The following is a 19,256-nucleotide window of genomic DNA, read 5'->3' on the forward strand; positions in this document are numbered from 1 at the left end:
ATCCAACTGCACATTCTATCATCTCCACAGCAGTAGAGTAAACAACTCCTCCTCATCTCCTCCTCTGTGTCACTGTGTTTCATTAACCCTGCATGAATGAACCCACAACGACAAAGACTATTTGCCATTACACAAACGTTGAAGTAAAACCGTGCGCTTTGCGTTCACTTTTAAAACCCTTGTTTAACTTTCGCGGGACTGCAGCCGGCAAGCGTACTTGACAGCTAGTGTTTAATCTTGAAATGCTCTTTTCTGGAGCTGTTGTAAGTGTGGTCTGCGGTGCCGGTGGGTGACAGTCCGAGTTCATTTGGAGTGCTCACATAATGCACAGTTGCAATGTAAAATGAGACAAAAACATGGTGTTCATAGCATTTCAATTTTCGATTAAAATTCCCTTATTTGGAAAGTAAAATATAATGATCACAATTATCTCAAATAATCGTGGTTATATCAAAAGATTGCAATTAGGCAATGTAATATTTGTGACAGGCCTAATTTGAATCCTCTTTTGTGCTTTCAGTGTACAGTTTTAATGTAGGTCTACCTTGTTAACCTTACCAAAGTTTACTTGTATTGTCTGATGCAGAATTTTAATACAAAATTAATTAATGGTCTTCCATTGAACTGGTATTAGCCATTTTACGGTTTTCACCTCTTAACTGTATTGCATTTCTGAGTAAATGATTTTACTCTAAATTATTAACAGGTAATTGCACTTATACATCATTGACATCACATTACACAAGCATACTATGATTATCTGTGATTATACAATGCAAAACAACACAAAAACCTTTAGCAAATTGCATCACAATGTTTGAGAAAAGCCACAGCAAATCCAGTCGTTTTCGGCCACAATAATCAAGAAAACGTTACACAGTAAATGAGATAACTGCACTCACTTTTTTATTGCTGAGAATGATTCGGTTACGTCAGTCCAGAAAGGCAGGAATTCATCTTTAGGTAGTTTTGGCAGGCAGAGGGCAGTACAGAGACGAGAGAGAGTCCCATTGTCTAATTCCAGACGATACTGTTTCCACACATAGAGCATGATGAGAGCGGCCTTCAGTGGCTCCCTGATGAAGGCACTCTTTCCTTCAGCGTCTTTCTGTAGCTCTGGAGTCACCTGCTCCATCATGAACTGATTCAGAAGTTTGCTCACCTGATGGGATGAAAAGAGACAACATGTAAAATGCCATAGTGACATTTACATTTGAACACTCTTTCATGTCTTCCTTTAAATACAGTTGAACTATTCCTTAAATATGGTTAACTTACATCTTTTTCACTGTAATCCAGTGAGGACCATCTCATCTGTTTCTTCTCAAATACAAAAGGGTTTCCATAGACTTCATAAAACTGTCGGAGCTGAGTAAAGAAGCTGTTGAGGTTGACTTTGCTCCAACTGCTCAGGAGGTCAAAGATTCTTTCCAGCATGATTGTGCCAGCAATTTCTCTCCCCTGGATTACACTTTTCCGCTGGTCAGGCCAAAAAGCTTCTTTAAGTCGCTTCAACATACCTTTAGCTGGTTCTGCACATATGATATCGTCATACTGATGCCATTCTCCTACAATAGACAAAAACAACATACAAATTATTAAATACTAATACTAAATATTAAATTAAACAGACTTCTGATGAACTTCAGAATCAGAATCAGCTTTATTGCCAAGTGTTCTCACATACACAAGGAATTTTGTTTGGTGATAGGAGAAACAAGTGCACACAGAACATTACAATGAGACAGAATATAAAACAAGGTAAGAGTATAAATAGACATACAAATAATAGGACATATAACAGAATGTCGTATGTACATGTGCATGTGGTAATGTATGTGCAAGGTAGGGGTATGTACAGTTATTGAATTAAATATGTGAATTTACATATGTACATTAGATCTGTATTTACATTATTGCACTATGGGAGAGTCCTAAGGCAGTTTAATTGTTAATGTTTGAAAATAGCCTGAGGGTAAAACCCACCTTCATTATTCAGGAGATGTGGTTTGACAAACAGACATCTGTTGGTGGTTTCATTTGTATCCAGTTTATAGATGTATTCATATTGTAATTCATACTTTTGCTTTTTGGCTTTATACACAACATACTTGTAGGGTATGGACACAGATTCTGCATCTTTTTTTTTACATACAAAGTTCCCTTCCACAAGAAATCCATGTTCTCCAAGAGCCCTGAAATCAAAATACACTTACTTTTAATTCGTTCCAGAGAAGAATAATCAATATACAGTCCAGAAAAAAAAATTCTTTATCAAACTAACCGTGACACAGACAGCTCAAACAAATCTTTTGTCCAGTCACCAATGTGATCACCAGCCCTTATGAAGATCCGATCCTCTTTTGGGTTAAACTTGAAGTCTTTTGACAGGACTGCATGAAAGTAAATGGTGAGTCTGTCACTGGAGTTTATATGCTGAGATGATATTGGATTACTGCAATTCAAAAATATTAACAGCATTTGAGTTTATCAATATAATAAAATAAAAGATAAAAATCCACATTCGATAAGCGATTCTGCAAACCTTTTTGGAGGCAAGACAAGCTGACTTTCTTCACTGGTTTGTGTATCATCACTTTCACTGTGTTTGTTGGATTGTGGATTCTTCTTGTCAGCTGCTGAATCTTTCTTCTCATGAGCAGACAGCTGCTTCTGACTGGAATTCTGATTCTCCTAAATGCAAAAACACCAAAAAAAAAAAAACAAAGCACAGCAAATAAACTGAAATGGCTAATATCTATTCTCTATCAAATCAATGTGTTTGTAATTTAAAGTGATAGACCAATGTATTTAGCCAAGTCAATTAATCCATTGTTCAATTCAAATGATTTGTGTGTTCAATACACAAATGTTGTTTATTGCTAAATGATAGAGAAATACCTTCTTAATGACTCATTTATTAGGAAATCACCCGAAATGGGATATTTCAGTAAAGTAATTTGCACTCTTTGTGTAGTAGAGTTTAATGATCAATATTATATACTGTATGTAAAGGATAATCTACATTCAGCTGGTTGTTATTGCACAATAAAATCCGACAGGTGATCAGGACTAAACCTGAAGGGGTTTATTTTGCCATAACAACTGTCTGATTGTACATTATCCCACTTATTACACGGCTACTAACCAAATAAAGAAATACACGGACATAAAATATTGATTTGCGTTGAAATTATGCAGTTTGAGAAGAAAGAACTCGCTGAACAGCTGAAATCCAACTACGGTGTGCATCAGAGTTCTGTTGTCGTTTACTTTGTAAAAATTACCGTCTGACTCCTCAATTTTCAGTCTATTACAAGACTACATGCCAAATAAATAAATAAATGCACAATAAACATTGATTTGAGTTTAAATTATTTTATTAGCTCACTTGTAGAGATCACACAGTGATCCGAGAAGCAGGAGAGACGGCTCGCAGAACCCTGATTATTGGTCTGTTACAGAGCAATAATCTGACCGCTGGATGGCACCATTGACCAATCAGAATCAAGTATTCCAGAGAGCTGTGTAATAAGTATGGGATAATGTACAGTTTCGCCACTTTTTTAAGGTGCTGTGTCAAGTTTAAACTTAAACTTTTAAAAATGTCTCGAAACACCTGCATTATGTGCCATGTGTTCAGCTGCATTTATCTCCACTGAAAACAAAAATGTGTTCTGTCTGAATGGCGCAATGGGGAGTTCTGGGTCGTTGCTTACAGTCCCATGTCAAAAAATCCCACCTCCAAATCTCTACTGTGATTTTCTGATCTCTAGAAATGGCTCAGGTGCAAATAGTGGCAGATACTATTTACAACCTTAATTAAACAGCAGTGTGTTTACTGTTTATTGTGTTTATTTAGAGTCCCACAGACACCCTACAACAACCCCTACCCCTACTTACCTTATAAACATTAACTACGGTACCATAGTACAACCATGGTATTTTGTGGTAATATCATAGTGACCACAAAATTAAACATGGTTACTCACTTATTCTTGTGATATGGGACTAAATATGTTGAAAATTTTAGTTTTTATTTTTTAATACTAAATTAATTTGAAATGGATAAATTTGCAAAGTTCTACCATGTAAGGGAACAGGTTTTTATAAAAAATATTTTTTTCTGAAAATTTACTTTTATTCATTTCACAGCTTACAGTAAATCTTACTGCCATTTATGTCAACTCCATCAGACACACAAAAAAAATACTATTTGATTCATCCAACAAGAGTGTAAAGACTTTAATTATTTAATACTAGTGTTCAGTAAAGGAGTTAAGTGATAAAACACATTCTATACATTTTTTCTTGTTTACACACTATACTGAAAATTCTGACGGAGTTGACAAAATTGAATATTTTCCCATCTGAACCATGTGTTGTACACTGGAGTCATTTAGTTTTTTTCCTCAGTTGAAGCTGCCTCTATAACCTAAATTAAAATGACAAAATTATTACGCAATTTAAAAAAAATTTTTTTGGAAAAAGCCGTGACCGCAGAGAAAATATCCAATTTACCAGACCACGTGTCCTACTGTTGCATCCACCATGAGCAGGAAGTGGGAAAGGGGTCCTCAGAAAAAATTCAGGATTATAAAAAAATCTGACAGAGTTGATGCAAAGTGAGGACACAAATTTTATAGGCAGTTTTTATGGAAAATATCAAGTTTACTTTATTTATTGTTTGATATCTTACAGATCCTTTCCTTTCATTTGATATTTATATTTATAAATGTGTTGCATTTTGAAACACTTTGTTTGGCAGTTTACTATTGCGACTTCTTGCTTAGGAAAGGTTAAGTTACATGTGCTTCCAAGTACAGAGCATGCATTGAAAAAACTTCTAATGAAATTATTTAAAATAGATAGTAATATATGCCCCGAGTATACACATTTCCTATAAATTTAACTTTTCCAGTATTTTTATTAGAATTAATTTCTTGATTTTTAACATAAAGATGACTTTTGTATGTAGACTTTTGTGTGTTTTGTCCCTTATCTCAAGAATCAGTGTACTATATTAACACCATATTACAGTAGTTACATTGTGGTTAATTGCATTAAAACTATGGCTTCAGCTAAAAAACATGGTTACGACAATACTACTGTAGTAAACCCATGATTAATTTTACCCAGATCAAATCTTTCACTCAACTCCTCGACTGTCAGGTGACCAAATCACTGTGCGGCAATCAAACTTTACATTATATATTTCTATTTATTATTAAAAGTATTTAAAGAAATATTAAGAGCAGAGACAGGAAACAGGATGGGGAAAACTGGGACAAAATTGGGAATCAAACCCTGGTCCGTCTGCCAAAAAAGCACATCCACGGTATCTTTATACTTTATGCCACTGCAGCGACACTTGAGGGTGCAGTTTTCTTTCATTTCTGAGTTTCCAACAGACTATATTAGTGCAAATAGCTGCACTGTGTAGCAGGTGCTATTTACACCTAGTGCAAATAGTTACTTAAAAAAAAAAAATCCTTGTTTGTCATCATCACTTGTTAATGAGCCCCTTTAGGTGGTCACACATTAGATGAGAAGCGCTACATCGTGTTGCGGCTAGGACACGGCACAGGTATCAAACACAGGGCACGTTGATGTGGTTCAGATGGCAGATATTACACACAAAAGTTACCAAGGTTTTTCCCTTCTTCAAGAATGAACAACGCTAGAGTAAATAATCTATGTCCTCTGATAATGATTTGGGTTGAATTTAATGGAAAATATGCGAGTTGCGCTCCGTGGCGCAGCAGAAATTTGAGCAGCCTCCGGAATCGTAGTTGGGCACCGACAGATGCCAAGCGGCGACGGCGGTTTGTGTATCTTCATTGAAAAAGGTTGTTTCGAATTTTAGAATATGTCATGTCGTCTGCCAGATGCATCTGGCGTGCAACCCCCTTTAGAGGACAGGGAGGAAATAATTTTTTTTCAAAAGACTTTTTTTTTTTTTGTATGTGGGATGTGTTCTCTCAAGCTTAAGCTTTATGTTTTCTCAAAAAATGTTTTGCATTCCCTCGCAATAAATTTTGTTCCATGGCAATTATTTTATTTTCCCTCGCAATAGCTTTATCCATGCTTTACAAAAGTGAACCGTGGTTTTACTACATCAACCACAGTTGAACTATGGCATTCGTAATAATACCATAACCACAAAAAATACCATGTTTTTAACACAGTAAGCATATTTAACCATGGTATTCATAGTAAAACAATAGTAATTATAATAAAACCAAAACTATTATAGCATAAATCATAATCATTCTACCAAAAAAAGAAAAAATACAGTATTACTATAGAAACACCATGATTAATTTGTGGTACAAATACAGTGGTTCTTAAAATCATGGTTTTCACTAAAAAAAAACACACTCATAAAAAAATAATAAACCTGCCCATTAAAAGGCCCCATGAAATCAAAATCAAAGTTTTGCTGGTTTTAGTCAATATCTGTCACGGTTCCGGCATGTGTGCCGGCTCTAACTGTTGTTTGTTTTTCTCTCCATCATGTCTCACAGGTGGAGCCGGCACGCGTGATCAGCGTTACTTTGGGAATGCTGATTGTTCCCGTGGAGACGCTGATCATGGTGATGAGTTACATGCCCACTGCCACCTGCTTTCCTCTAATTGCACTCCCTTCTTATTCCTCATGTTTCCTCTCCTTCTTTGCCAGTTTATTGTTCTCTGTTACTGTTTACATGTGCACTGTTTACAGTGAAGTCTAACTCTTCTCTCTTGTTTAATTGGAATGAGCTCAAGTGTCTGTTGGTTGCCTGACTATTGAGGTGCGGTGACCTGTCTGCTTGCATTCACTCTCACCAGCTGGTGCCCAGGACTGTGGAGGAGGATTCCTTGATTTCTGCCCGCATCACAGGAGATTCATCTGGGCTTCGCTTGCAACTCACCAGCTTCTACGGACTCTCATCACATATTCCACATATGAACACACTCTTCACTAGCCCTTGGTGGCTCGCTGGTTCTCCGACTTCTTCAGCCGGTGCAGGGTGCACCATGACTTGCCTTTTGAGAACTTGTGAATAAATACTGTTGAACTCTCTCTCTCTCTGCTTTTGGGTCCTTTATCCTCCCCACTCCCCAACCATTACAGAATAAACTGGCCTGCATGGACCCAGCGGAGGAGACAACACTACGCTCCGCCCTCTCTCTCAAAAAGGAGCTTTGCTCGGATGACAGATATCTGCTTCTAACTGTGGATTAGAGGTAATGGCTTCACAGCTCGTGAATCTGACCACGATGGTTCAGCAGCTCCACTCTCCCTCTGATCCGAGTCCAGCGCAGGACACACCCCCCCCACTCCTCCGGCAGCTTCTCACGCCCCTTGGAGGCACGCGCCATTCCTCCACCACCATTCTCGGGTGAGGGGTCTTTTAGGGTTTTCCTCTTACGATGTTCACTGTTCTTCTCCTTGCAGCCCTCCACGTAGTCCTCAGACACTATGAAGATTGCATGTATCATCACACTCCTCTCCTGGAGGGCTGGAGAATGGGGAACGGCGATGTGGGATAACCAGCACCCGTGTTGCTCCTCGTATGAAGCTTTCTCCTCTGAACTTTGCAGAGTGTTTGACCGGGCAGCTCAAGTTCGGGAAGCTGGGAGGATATTATCAGGGCTGTCCCAGGGTAATCAATCAGTTGCCGATTACGCCATTGAATTCCGCACCCTGGCCTCTTGCAGTGATTGGAATGGTTCCGCAATGTGGGATTTGTTCTTGCTAGGTCTCTCGGACACTATTCAAGATGAAATTTACTCTCTGGACCTTCCCCCGCAGTTTGACGATTTGGTGGACTTAGCCCTCTGGGTGGATCACTGTTTAACTCAACGCAATAAGCATTGTCGCCGCCGCTCTTCTCCCTCACGGACAGTTAAACCTCACTCACAATCCACGCCTGCAACCAGAGTTTCCGATTCTCCTGATTTTGAACCCATGCAGGTGGGTAGACTTCCCATGCCCCGCAAGGAAAGGCAGCGACAACTTCAAAAGGGTTTGTGTTTATTCTACGGCCGCCTTGTTGCCTACTGTCTGTTAAAAGACAACGCTCGTCAGTAGTTAGGGGGTTACTGGAGAGCACGACACCCTTGGACACAGCACACTCCTCCTGGCTAGGCTGCTGATTGGTACAGATTGTTATGTTATCTCGGCCCTGGTGGATTCCAGCGCCAAAGGGAATTTTATTGACACTGATTTGGCTTCCAATTGGTGGATTCCCTGGATCCCACTGGATGAGCCCATCACCGCCAACACGCTTAGCGGCACACCCGTCAGTCATAACCCATTCCACTAAGCCGGTCACTTTGATCTCTGAAAACCACACCGAACAGCTGTCTTTTTACCTCATCCGATCCCCTTTCACCCCAGTTGTGCTGGGACACCCTTGGTTGGTTACACACAACCCACACATAGATTGGGCAACCAACACCCTACTTTTTGTTCTTCACATTGTCTTAACTCTGCTGTCTCCCCTGTCCAGTATTGTGTTTCATTGCAGGATGAGCTGGCTGATATGTCAGGAGTGCCGTTGGCATACCACGATCTGAGGGCGGTGTTCAGCAGGTCCTGCGCCACAACCCTCCCTCCTCATCGCCCGTACGACTGTGCGATTGAATTGCTTCCTGGCACTTCTCCTCCTAGAGGATGGTTGTATTCACCCCTGGCGGTTCTGTTCTTGGGGTTCATCCGAGGGAGCACGTATGGACCTGGCTAAGGTAAAAGCCATCTACGAGTGGCCAACCCCAGATTCTCGCAAGGCATTACAGAGGTTTCTGGGGTTCGCCAACTTTTACCGGAGGTTTATTCGCAACTATAGTCAACTTGCTGCACCGCTGACGGATCTCACCTCCACACGCACTGACTTTAGTTGGTCCCCGCGGGCTGAAGCCGCATTTACTAAACTTAAGCGGTTTTCCACTGCACTAATTTTAATTACCCCCGACCCTGCTGGTCAGTTCATAGTGGAGGTGGATGCATGATGGAAAGATGCATCCATGTGTGTTCTTTTCGCACGGCTGACCCCCACGGAGCAGAATTACAATGTCGGTAACCAGGAATTACTGGCTGTCCGGTTGGCTTTAGGCAAGTGGCGTCATTGGTTAGAGGGTTTGGGGATACCTTTCATGGTTTTGACTGATCACAAGAACCTAGAGTACATCCGTAGCGCTAATCGTCTAAATTCTAGGCAAGCTCGCTGGGCCTTATTTTTCACTCATTTTGATTTCACCATCTCGTATTGTCCAGGCTCCAAGAATGTCAAGCCAGACTCTCTATCTCGATGTTTTGAAATTGAGACCTCCACCATCCCAGCGGATACCATCCTCCCTGCTCCTCAAGTGGTGGCCATGGTATCCTGGAAGGTGAAGGCTAAAGTCCACACAGTGTTTCGACACTGTGCTTCGACACACCGCATCTCCCGCCACCTGCCCAGCGGGCAAACAGTTTGTTCCACGATCAGTTCAAATGCACATCCTTCATTGGGCTCATTAGTCTACTGTTTTCTGCCACCCGGGAGCTACTCGTACCCAAATACTCATTAGACAGCATTTCTGGATACCGTCGCTAGCGCGGGACGTTCTCCAATTCATTGCCGCCTGCCCTATTTGTGCGACTAATAAGACTTCCTGTAACCTCCCTCCCCCAAACCCCCCCCCCCCCATGTTGTGGACCGGTTCTCGAAGGTGGCTCATTTCATCCCCCTCCACAAATTACCTTCAGCGAGGGAGACAGCGGTAGCGGTCATAAATCACGTCTTCCGTATTCATGGCCTCCCGGTCGACGTGGTTTCTGACAGAGGACCCCAGTTTGTGTCTTATTTTTGGGCCGAGTTCTGTTGACAGCTGAGGGAAACAGTTAGTTTGTCTTCTGGGTTTCATCCCCAGAAAAATGGGCAGGTGGAGCAAGCGAACCAGGAGCTGGAGAAGACCCTGTAGTGTATGGCCTCCTGTTAACCCTTTTTCTTTGAGCGAAAATTTAGTTTGGGTCGAGTACGCTCATAACTTGTTGCCGTCAGCGTCTACAAGGTTATCACCCTTCCAGTGTAGCCTCGGCTACCAGCACCCTCCGTTCCCCGCTCAAGAGCCCGATGCTCAGGTTCCATCCGTCCATGCGTTTTTGCAGAGGTGCCGACGCACCTGGAAAGCCGCTAGAGAAGCCTTGTTGCAGACTGGCGCTTGGGTTAAGAGGTCAGCAGACCAACACTACTAAGCCCCCAGCTTAAGTGTGCGGGTAGAGGGTTTGGTTGTCCTCCCAGGACATCTCACTCCGTCCCCCCTCACATAAGCCGGGCCCCAAGTTTATCGGACTGTTTCCCATCGCCAAGGTCATTAGTCAGCCTAAATTCCCATCGCCAAGGCAGTCAGCCTAAAATTACCACCTCACCTTTGTCACATTCACCCTGTTTTCCACGTTTCCAAAATTAATCCTGTTTTACGTTCCAAACTGGTCAATTTACCCAGTAAGCAGCTCTGACATTAGCAGCATGGTGGAAAGGAGTGTGTGTGTGTGTGTGTGTGTGTGTGTGTGTGTGTGTGTGTGTGTGTGTCTGTGTGTTGATTTCTGTAAACTAAAGCCTATTGGCTATTTTTAAAAGTGGGATGAGTCATTTAACATGTTCCGCCCCCACTTCCTGTTTAGTAGGAAATAAGTCAAAACACCAAATCAAACCGTGCTCGTCAAAGCATTTTATGGGCCTTTAACCATGGTTCATGATTATGATTTTTATTACCATAGTTTTGTTTTTCCTGAATTATTACCACAGTTTTACCACAAATATCATGGGTAAGATACGGTTACTGTAAAAAAAAAAACAAAAAAAAACATGGTAAATATTGTGGTTACTATGACTTTACTACAAATACATACTGGTTACTGAAGTACAATCATGGGTTATTTGTAAATGATGAATAAAGCTTTTGTGAGGGATCCCAAAATAATTGAGGGAATGCAAAACTTATTGCAAGGAAACAAAGTATTGCGAATTCCCTCCCTGTTATCTAGGGGCAACATACTTGACCGTACTACATACATTTTGCCATGCCTCAGGTCTGCTCTCTGGGCCAAACATCATTTTCTTATCAGAAGATTTCTGTGGTTCCTCATTCTGATTGCTGCAATTGAAAAATTACATTACATCTGGTCAGATAATAAACTAGGAGAAAAATATTCATCTATGCAATGCAATTTATAACAATTTCTATATAGTGCATTCATCAAATGATCTGCATACCTTTTTGGATGTGCGGCTTGCTGATTGTCATTATTGGTTTGTGTATCGCCACTTTCATGTAGTTTCTTGGTTTGCAGATTCTTCTTGTCAGGGGCAGAATCTTTCTTCCCATGAGCAGACTGCTGCTTCTGACTGTGCTCAACCTTCACCTGTGAATCTCCACTGGACCGCAGCTTCTTCTGCGGTTCCACATTCTGAAGATCTTGCTCCCTTTGATTGCATGTACTGCTGCTCTTTATGTTTGCATTCTGGTTCATATTAGCATTCTCATCTAGAGCTGTTTGTGCGCTTGTGCTCATAATCTTCAGACCCTTGTTCTTAGATTTCGGCTTCTCTTTTTCAGTCTTCTGAGCTGCATCCTCAGACACTTCTGGAGAAGCTTTGGTGGTGCTGGTGCTCTCAACACTTGTGTTCCTACCCAGCTCTTGGTTTGACTGCGACAGAGATGTTTCTGTCATTCCAGTTGTTACAAAACTCTCCTCGCTACCTTTTGACTGCTCAACAGACTGACCAGCACCAGCACTGATGGGTGTAGCAGGGTCGTTTAGTTGTTTTGGCCCAGCAGTTTCACTCTCTGGTGGGTTCAGCTCAGAGGATTTTTCATCCACAGTGCAGATTGAACCCTCACTGTCAGAAGACACTTCCTCCATTCTCATCTCTTTATCAGTCAGAGATATATCAGAGAGGTCAGAGGTCAGTGACGAAGGCCCCTCCCCACCACATGCTTTCACTTTCTTCTTTTTTTTCTTTCTTTTCTGTGGAAGCAGGATCCATACAAACTATGAGTCACAAAACACTAACAACAAAATTTCAGAGCTATAGGAGGAAGGCTCAACTAGACAAATTGATGTAGGCTTAACAAAGCTAGGAGAGACAATTTAAACATAGTTCAATGTTAATTAAGATGCTCAATTTCCATCACCTTTTTCTTTAAAATGGGGATGACATCTTCGTTTGGTCGTTTTGGAGATATATTGGAGTTCTTGTTATCCAGTGATACAGAGTCAGGCCCGATATCAGTCATTTCTACATCAGTGGTATGGTGAATGTTTGAGGATGTCTGAGACTGGTCTTGTGGCTTGTCTGATAAAAACAAAAGCAAAGGTCACACAGCAGACACATTTCAACACGCTACGAAAACATCAGTTGATAACCGCAGCTCTAAAATCCCATTCACGCTTCTGTTAAAGGGATAATTCACCAAGAAATGTTCATTCTCTCATCATTTATTAGCTTTATAACATCTCAAACTCTCAAAGAAAATGTTTTGAGGACAGATGTGTTTGTCAATACAAGAAAGAGTAATACCGAGGAATACAAGGACGTTTATTCAAGCTGCAGATGGCAAGATTTATAGTGGAAAAAGGAGTTACATTTTGGTCTGTTTCTCACCCAAAACTGGTTGTATAGCTTTTGAAGACATTGATTAAACCACATGAGTTACATGGCTCACTCTTATGTTGCCTTTATGTCCTTTTTGGAGTGTTAAACTTTTGGGCCCCATTGACTTGCATTTTATGGGCAAATATACATCATATATCCATAAAAAAAAAATCTGTATTTGTGTTCCACAAAAGAAATAAAGTCATACGAGTTTGAGACAGCATTAAGAGAAACAATGGAAAAAAATTATAATTTTTGAGTGAACTATTCTTTTAAATTAAAAAATGGCACCTTTAGATGCATCATGCCAGTGTTATGTCATTAAAGCAAGCCCCATTGTTGTAACCAAATGAGACTACATAGCGGATGCCACACAGTTCACCAGATGAAAAAAGAGTGAGCAAAAAAAGTGAATCTCCAAATAGAATCAAATAAATGCAAGAAACAAACAAAATATAAATGCATTAAAAATGACATTAAATTAATGTAAGAATAAATACAGATACATCCAGAGTGACAAAAAAACTACTCCCAATCATGACAGTTCAGACCGACATACAGTTCCAAAACAAAATCTGTTTTTAATACAAATGTGGTTTGGATTTGCATTTGTAAAATTAGTTCTTGTAAAATATGTATGAAGACTCAAGCGCTTACCTGGTGCTTTCACAGAGGACTGCAGTGACAGTTTAAAGCCACACTCACTGCAGAATTTTGGATTATTTTCCGAAGATGTGTGATTGCATTGAGGACACTTCATTCTGACCTGATGTCTGGAAAACTAGGACAAGAAGAGCACGAGACTGAGAGAAGGGAATTTACCCACTATTCCAGAACTTTATGATCACTCACAAGCAGTCACATGGTTTCTAAGAACTTTTACACTTTCAATTTCCATTTCCTTATAAATCAAAGTTCACCGTCTAGAAACTGAGGCAATAAATCCAGATTGAGTTAAGATTCATGCTGTGAATAAAAGCAAACAGCTCACATCATCTAAATGTAGAGCTCCACCTTAAAAAAACATTGTAATAGACAGAATGCAATAAACACAAGACTACATGCCATGGGATCCAAAAGTCTAAGACCACTAGATTTCTAAATATTTATTTTTTTCTAATTTAACACAAATGATCATTACAAACTGTTTTAAAAGAATAAAAGTTTAATTAAAATATGTCTTAATACTAAGTATGTCCTCCATTGGCTTTAAAGGGATAGTTCACCCAAAAATGAAAATTCTCTCATCATTTACTCACTCTAATGCCATCCCAGATGTGTATGACTTTCTTTCTTCTGCTGAACTCAAATGAAGATTTTTAGAAGAATATTTCAACTCTGTAGGTCCATTCAATGCAAAATGTTGAAGCTCAAAAAGCACATAAAGGCAGCATAAAAGTAATCAAATTGACTCTAGTGGTTAAATCCATATCATCAAATGCGATCCAGTTGGTTTTGAGTGAGAACAGACCAAAATGTATCTCCTTTTTCACTGTACATCTTGGCATTGCAGTCTCTAGGCACCATCATGATTTCAAGCTCGATTACATTTCCTAGTGCTTGATGCATGCACACAGAGCTATCGGAAGTGTAATCGAGCTTGAAATCATGATCGCCAAGGAGACTGCTGTCAAGATTTATTGTAAAAAAGGATTTATATTTTGGTCTGTTCTCACCCAAAACCGATTGGATCTCTTGTCTTCAGAAGATATTGATTAAACCACTGGAGTCGTATGGATTACTTTTGTTTCCTTTATGTCCTTTTTAGAGCTTCAACGTTCTGTTCACCATTCACTTGCATTGTATGGACCAAAAGGGCTGAGATATTTTTTTAAAAAAATCTTCATTTGTGTTCTGCAGAAGAAAGTCATCCACATCTGGGATGGTATGAGTAAATTATGAGAGAATTTTCATTTTTAGGTTTGGTTTAACTATTCCTGACAGCATGCAATTGAGCTGGTGTAAACAAAACCTAAAGATTATGTTCTCCAGCATGATTTCAGGATGTTCCCAAGAGCATCTTGTGTGCTACAATGGAAGCAAGTAAATCTGACCTTTCAAACGAGTTAAAATGGCCAACGTCACAAATTTGCTTACATGTGATTAGAGACCTAGAAATGGTTCAAAACCTTAAATATATATATATAGAGAGAGAGAGAGAGAGAGAGAGAGAGAGATAGAGATATGTGTGTGGTGTTTTTTTTTTTTTTTTTATTTGCTGCACTATTACTTTTCTTTGTTTTACATATTGTGGTGTACGTCACCAGAATATCAATGTAGATATCAACCCTAATAAACCTATCAAGTAGACAGCAAGCATATGAAATGTCCAGTGCATTACATTTGAAATGTAGTGTGGTTGTTCTTATACAACACTTTTGAACTCAATATGACACAATCATGTGTCTCTATCCCATCTGTCACCTCTAATATTTTTCCTACAGTCTCAACCTTATCCGACAGCAAACTTTGGTAAGCATACGTGTTTAACACTGAGGTCAATGTTTACTCTAGTGTGTAGAGGTCAACATAGTGTAAATCTATGAGGTAGGCATTCACCTTCAAAAAGAAAGCCCAGTGCCCTACCACACCTTATATAGACGTTTGCAGAAAACGAATGAGAATGAACACTTATTACTTCAGTAAATATCTTTGACTGGGGATAGTTTAGAATAGTGCATAAAAAGGCCTAACACGAATACAAATAATTGCTGTAACAACTGTTTAATTTGTTCTTTTTGTTTTTGGTTTTTCACTTCATCTATTGCCACAAGAAATCTTCTTAAATGCATTTTAAAGCGTCATTCTTAACAAAAAATCATTTTAAAGCAAACAAAATCACCAAGCAATCCTCTAAAATAGATCTGGCTCTAAACTCTGGTTAAGGTAAATGGATAAGGTTAGTAAGGCACTTTATCACACTAATATCATGTTAACATGTGTAATGTTTATGACTTGTGAACCACATTCACTTCCATAACCACCATTTTTTCTTTTCTTTTTAAATAAATGAGGTATGAGTCATAAACATGTTCCTACTCCATTAAAGATATTAATGAAATAAGTGTCCTGAGATATCTCACCGGTCTCTGTGACAGCTGTAGACTTTATAAACAGCAAACAAAAATGTGTCCATAGACATTGCCGCTTTTCACCTGTCAATCATTTAGTTCACTCTCATAGTGTTGCATTTGAAGCGGATCATTCAGGCTATGATTAATATTGTTTGTCAGCTGAGGGCGCTATTTTGCCACTGTTGAATTTGACAGCCACAGGAACAAACAATGCTGCTCTTTTGCTCGGTTTTGGTCTCAAAATTATCTTTAGAGTGCGGGGTTTTGGAATGAGGGGGCGTGGCTAATTCAACGGCTCAGTCACATGAAAGCTTCAGAACACTAAAATCACTTACATCACCTTTAACTCGTATTGAACCCGGAATATTATTGTATTGGGGCAATCATTAAATTTTTGATCAACTTTTGGTAGCTTGGTCAACAGTAAAAAGCCCATAGTTAGGCTTATGAACTCTATTTAATAAGCATTGGTGTGTTTTATTAAGCATTGCTACTGACAACATTTTATAAAAGCAACAAAGATTCCAGTGATTTTAATAAAGATTTTAGATTTTACTATTAGAGAAAAGTCAATAAATATTTAAATAAAATTTATACAAATAAAAATTTTAAATTAAAAAAAATAATAATACAGAAATTACTGAATAAAGGGGTAAATTAATACAAAAATACATGAATTCGTGATTTCTTCATTTTCTGTATTTTGCCCAGTACATCTTATTCACTCTAGCGCCATCTTTGACGACGAGGTTGTCAGGCATACACTTGCAGTCTCTTCAATGGACTATACTGCAGTTTAAAGTGTTTTTGGATCGTTCCGCATTGATAACCATTGATAAAATATCTGTACAAGAACAGTCAGTATACAAATAACTCCAGACAACATGAGTTATTACCGTTCGTTCATTGAAGAGACTGTAAGTGTATCCCTCACAGCCTCGTTTTCATTCCCATTAGTCAAAGATGGCGCTAACGTGAATAAGGGCTTCTAAAGTCCACCAACAGAGGCCGCTGTGGCTCAATTCACTGCACATTAAAACTAGTACGAACAAGACGAAACCGCCCACAGAAATGAAACTAATTGTATGTAGCGCTTATGAATGTAATTATCAAGCGCACAGGAATACATGTTGAGAAATATTCTGAACACCTACATATGACGAGCTTTTCATTTAACGTTATATTATTAATAAAGTCAGACCACATCAAGTGTCAGAATGGCGAACCTGTTATTCACAAACATCCATCTTCTGCCCCAATAAACACAGTAAACTTGCACATCTCATTTCTATTTGCAGGTTAATGTGACGATCGGTACATTACACTCGAATCATTTATATATCAGTAAACTGGCACAACAAACCGCGCAGTTACCCGAAACCAACCAGATAACGCAGTACAGAACTTGACAAACGAGCTAACCAGAATGGTCCCAGACAGTTTAATTACATTCACGATGAGCCAATGAAAGTGTTATTTCAGCTGTATATAATTTGATGATGATATTAGCGTCCGATCGAGAGGATCGTCATGCAGTCTGATCTCTTCCTCATCTGTCATGCTAAAGCTAAGGAGACACACACGTAATAAAAACGCGAGTGGACTCTCTAGTTTGTCTCTTACCTGGTACAGTACAGTACAGGTGTGTGAATTCACAGATGAACACGCATGTCACGGCATGTCATCTTGTGTTTGGCACTCAGTCACACAGATCAGATCACGTCCAGAAGCTCTCCACACACACATTGAAGCTGCTGATTAAGAGCGGGGCTTTCACACATTTCTGAACTTTCGTTTCGTGAAAAATGGGCGTGATTTCACGTGATACATCGTGTAGCTCCACAGGCACATAAATACAGTACTGATTATACATATGCACATACTTGCTCAATATATACAGTTTTTCAGCACTCGGTGTTTGTTATTGCCGTATCCCTTGTTAAAAATCTTCATTTAATATTTATCTTGTTTTCCTTTTTGATATAATAATTGATATTTTGTATTCATTTTACAGCAATTTAATATTTATGATTGCAATATTAATTATAATTATATAATTATACTATATAATTAACAGCATGCTTATAAAATCATATTTATAATATAATTATATAAATATTTGTATTATTTCATTTATAATATTTTGTAAATACTGTATTTTATATAATATTATTTTCAATTAATAATGAATGATACTGTATTTTTATATTTTAACCAATCCTGATGGGTTCAAACAAGAATCCTCTCTGAATCAAGTTATTCTTTGTGATTCTTATTCTTATTTTGATAGGATTTGATCCTTAATATGATTCCATTAGAATGACTTGTATTTTTGACAAGGAATTTCCCCTCTGAGATCAATATGCATGTACATGTATGTATTTGTGTACAGTGCCTTTAGAAGTATTTAACCATCATAAACTAATAATTATACAAATCAATTATAGCATATTTATTATTATTATTATTCATTTATTTTATTTTAATTTATTTACTGTATTTATTTATTTATTTTGCACAGCTGCGCATAGTACTCTATAATGGTAAAATTAAACAAGAAAAGGGAAGTTCATCTACGCAAACTTTGATTTAGTCTAGGAAAGATTTTTTGCTACGTGTAAAAAGGCTTATGTACTGTGGATAGATGGATGGACGGATGGACAGAAAACACGTGAGGCAGCCGGCAGCAGGTATCATACCTGCCGAGCTCGGGGCGATTACTATATGCTACCTGGGCTAGTACTACACCATTGTCTTTTGTTGCATTTTATGTTATTTTAGAATAATAAAATAATTTAATCTCACATCAATATTTCGTGAGCAATTAGGTATTTCTTTGCTAAGTAACCATGTAATAAACACAATCCGCTCTGCATTTGAGACATGATTATGGTTTGTTATACAAACGGCTGACTATACAATAGACCAGGGGTCGGCAACCTATGGCACGTGTGCCAGCACTGGCATGAGCTTAATGGGAGACTAAACAAAAAGTTCAAATGTGACGAGACTGCAGTACGCGCTGCATTCTCAGCGTTGCCACAAGGGGTGCTAGAGTGGATTTTCTTCTTTCAACAACTGTCATGACACACTCAGGCAGCAATTTGAGTTAAATCTTTTCGAAAAATATATACAAATTTTTGTCCTCAGTCCATTCAAATGAACTTGTTTTTTTTCTGTGTCTCTCCTCAGTCCTCAACTATCGACTCATCAACCACAACCGGACTGCATCCGAAAACGTAGGCAGCTGACCTTTGGAGCTACAAAGGTCTGATCACCATTCACTTGAATTGTATGGATCAAAAGAGTTGAGAAATTCTTCTCAAAATATTTATTTTTATTTATATATAATTATATATTAATATTTATTTGTGTTCAGCAGATGAAAGAAAGTCATACAAATCAGTGATCGCATGAGGGCAAGTAAATGATGAGAGAATTGTCATTTTTGGGTGAACCAAAAATGACAATCTTTTTCTTTAAAGGCTCTTGTCAGATCTGGATGAATTTGTCAATAAGAGGAGAGGGTTGGAAAGCTTTCTAGTAATTATTA

At 38.8% G+C, this 19,256-nt stretch overlaps 1 protein-coding gene across 2 annotated transcripts in view; it reads right to left on the minus strand.

Moving 5' to 3' along the window:
• rnf213a (ring finger protein 213a) overlaps positions 1-17,491 on the minus strand; it is a 104,428-nt gene extending 86,937 nt beyond the window's left edge. For both annotated transcript variants that reach the window (XM_051714302.1, XM_051714301.1), the window contains exons 1-10: positions 17,327-17,491; positions 13,287-13,410; positions 12,169-12,329; positions 11,247-12,001; positions 11,046-11,127; positions 2,546-2,694; positions 2,285-2,455; positions 1,987-2,195; positions 1,279-1,568; positions 903-1,162 (exon numbers count right to left, since the gene is read on the minus strand). In XM_051714302.1, coding sequence (XP_051570262.1) covers positions 903-1,162; positions 1,279-1,568; positions 1,987-2,195; positions 2,285-2,455; positions 2,546-2,694; positions 11,046-11,127; positions 11,247-12,001; positions 12,169-12,329; positions 13,287-13,389 — 2,180 coding nt within the window. In that variant the 5' untranslated portion in view covers positions 13,390-13,410; positions 17,327-17,491. The remainder of the gene's footprint in view (positions 1-902; positions 1,163-1,278; positions 1,569-1,986; positions 2,196-2,284; positions 2,456-2,545; positions 2,695-11,045; positions 11,128-11,246; positions 12,002-12,168; positions 12,330-13,286; positions 13,411-17,326) is intronic.
• Positions 17,492-19,256: the final 1,765 nt, after the last annotated feature.

This window comes from Myxocyprinus asiaticus, chromosome 13, assembly GCF_019703515.2.
Source record: "Myxocyprinus asiaticus isolate MX2 ecotype Aquarium Trade chromosome 13, UBuf_Myxa_2, whole genome shotgun sequence".
NCBI lineage: Eukaryota > Metazoa > Chordata > Actinopteri > Cypriniformes > Catostomidae > Myxocyprinus > Myxocyprinus asiaticus.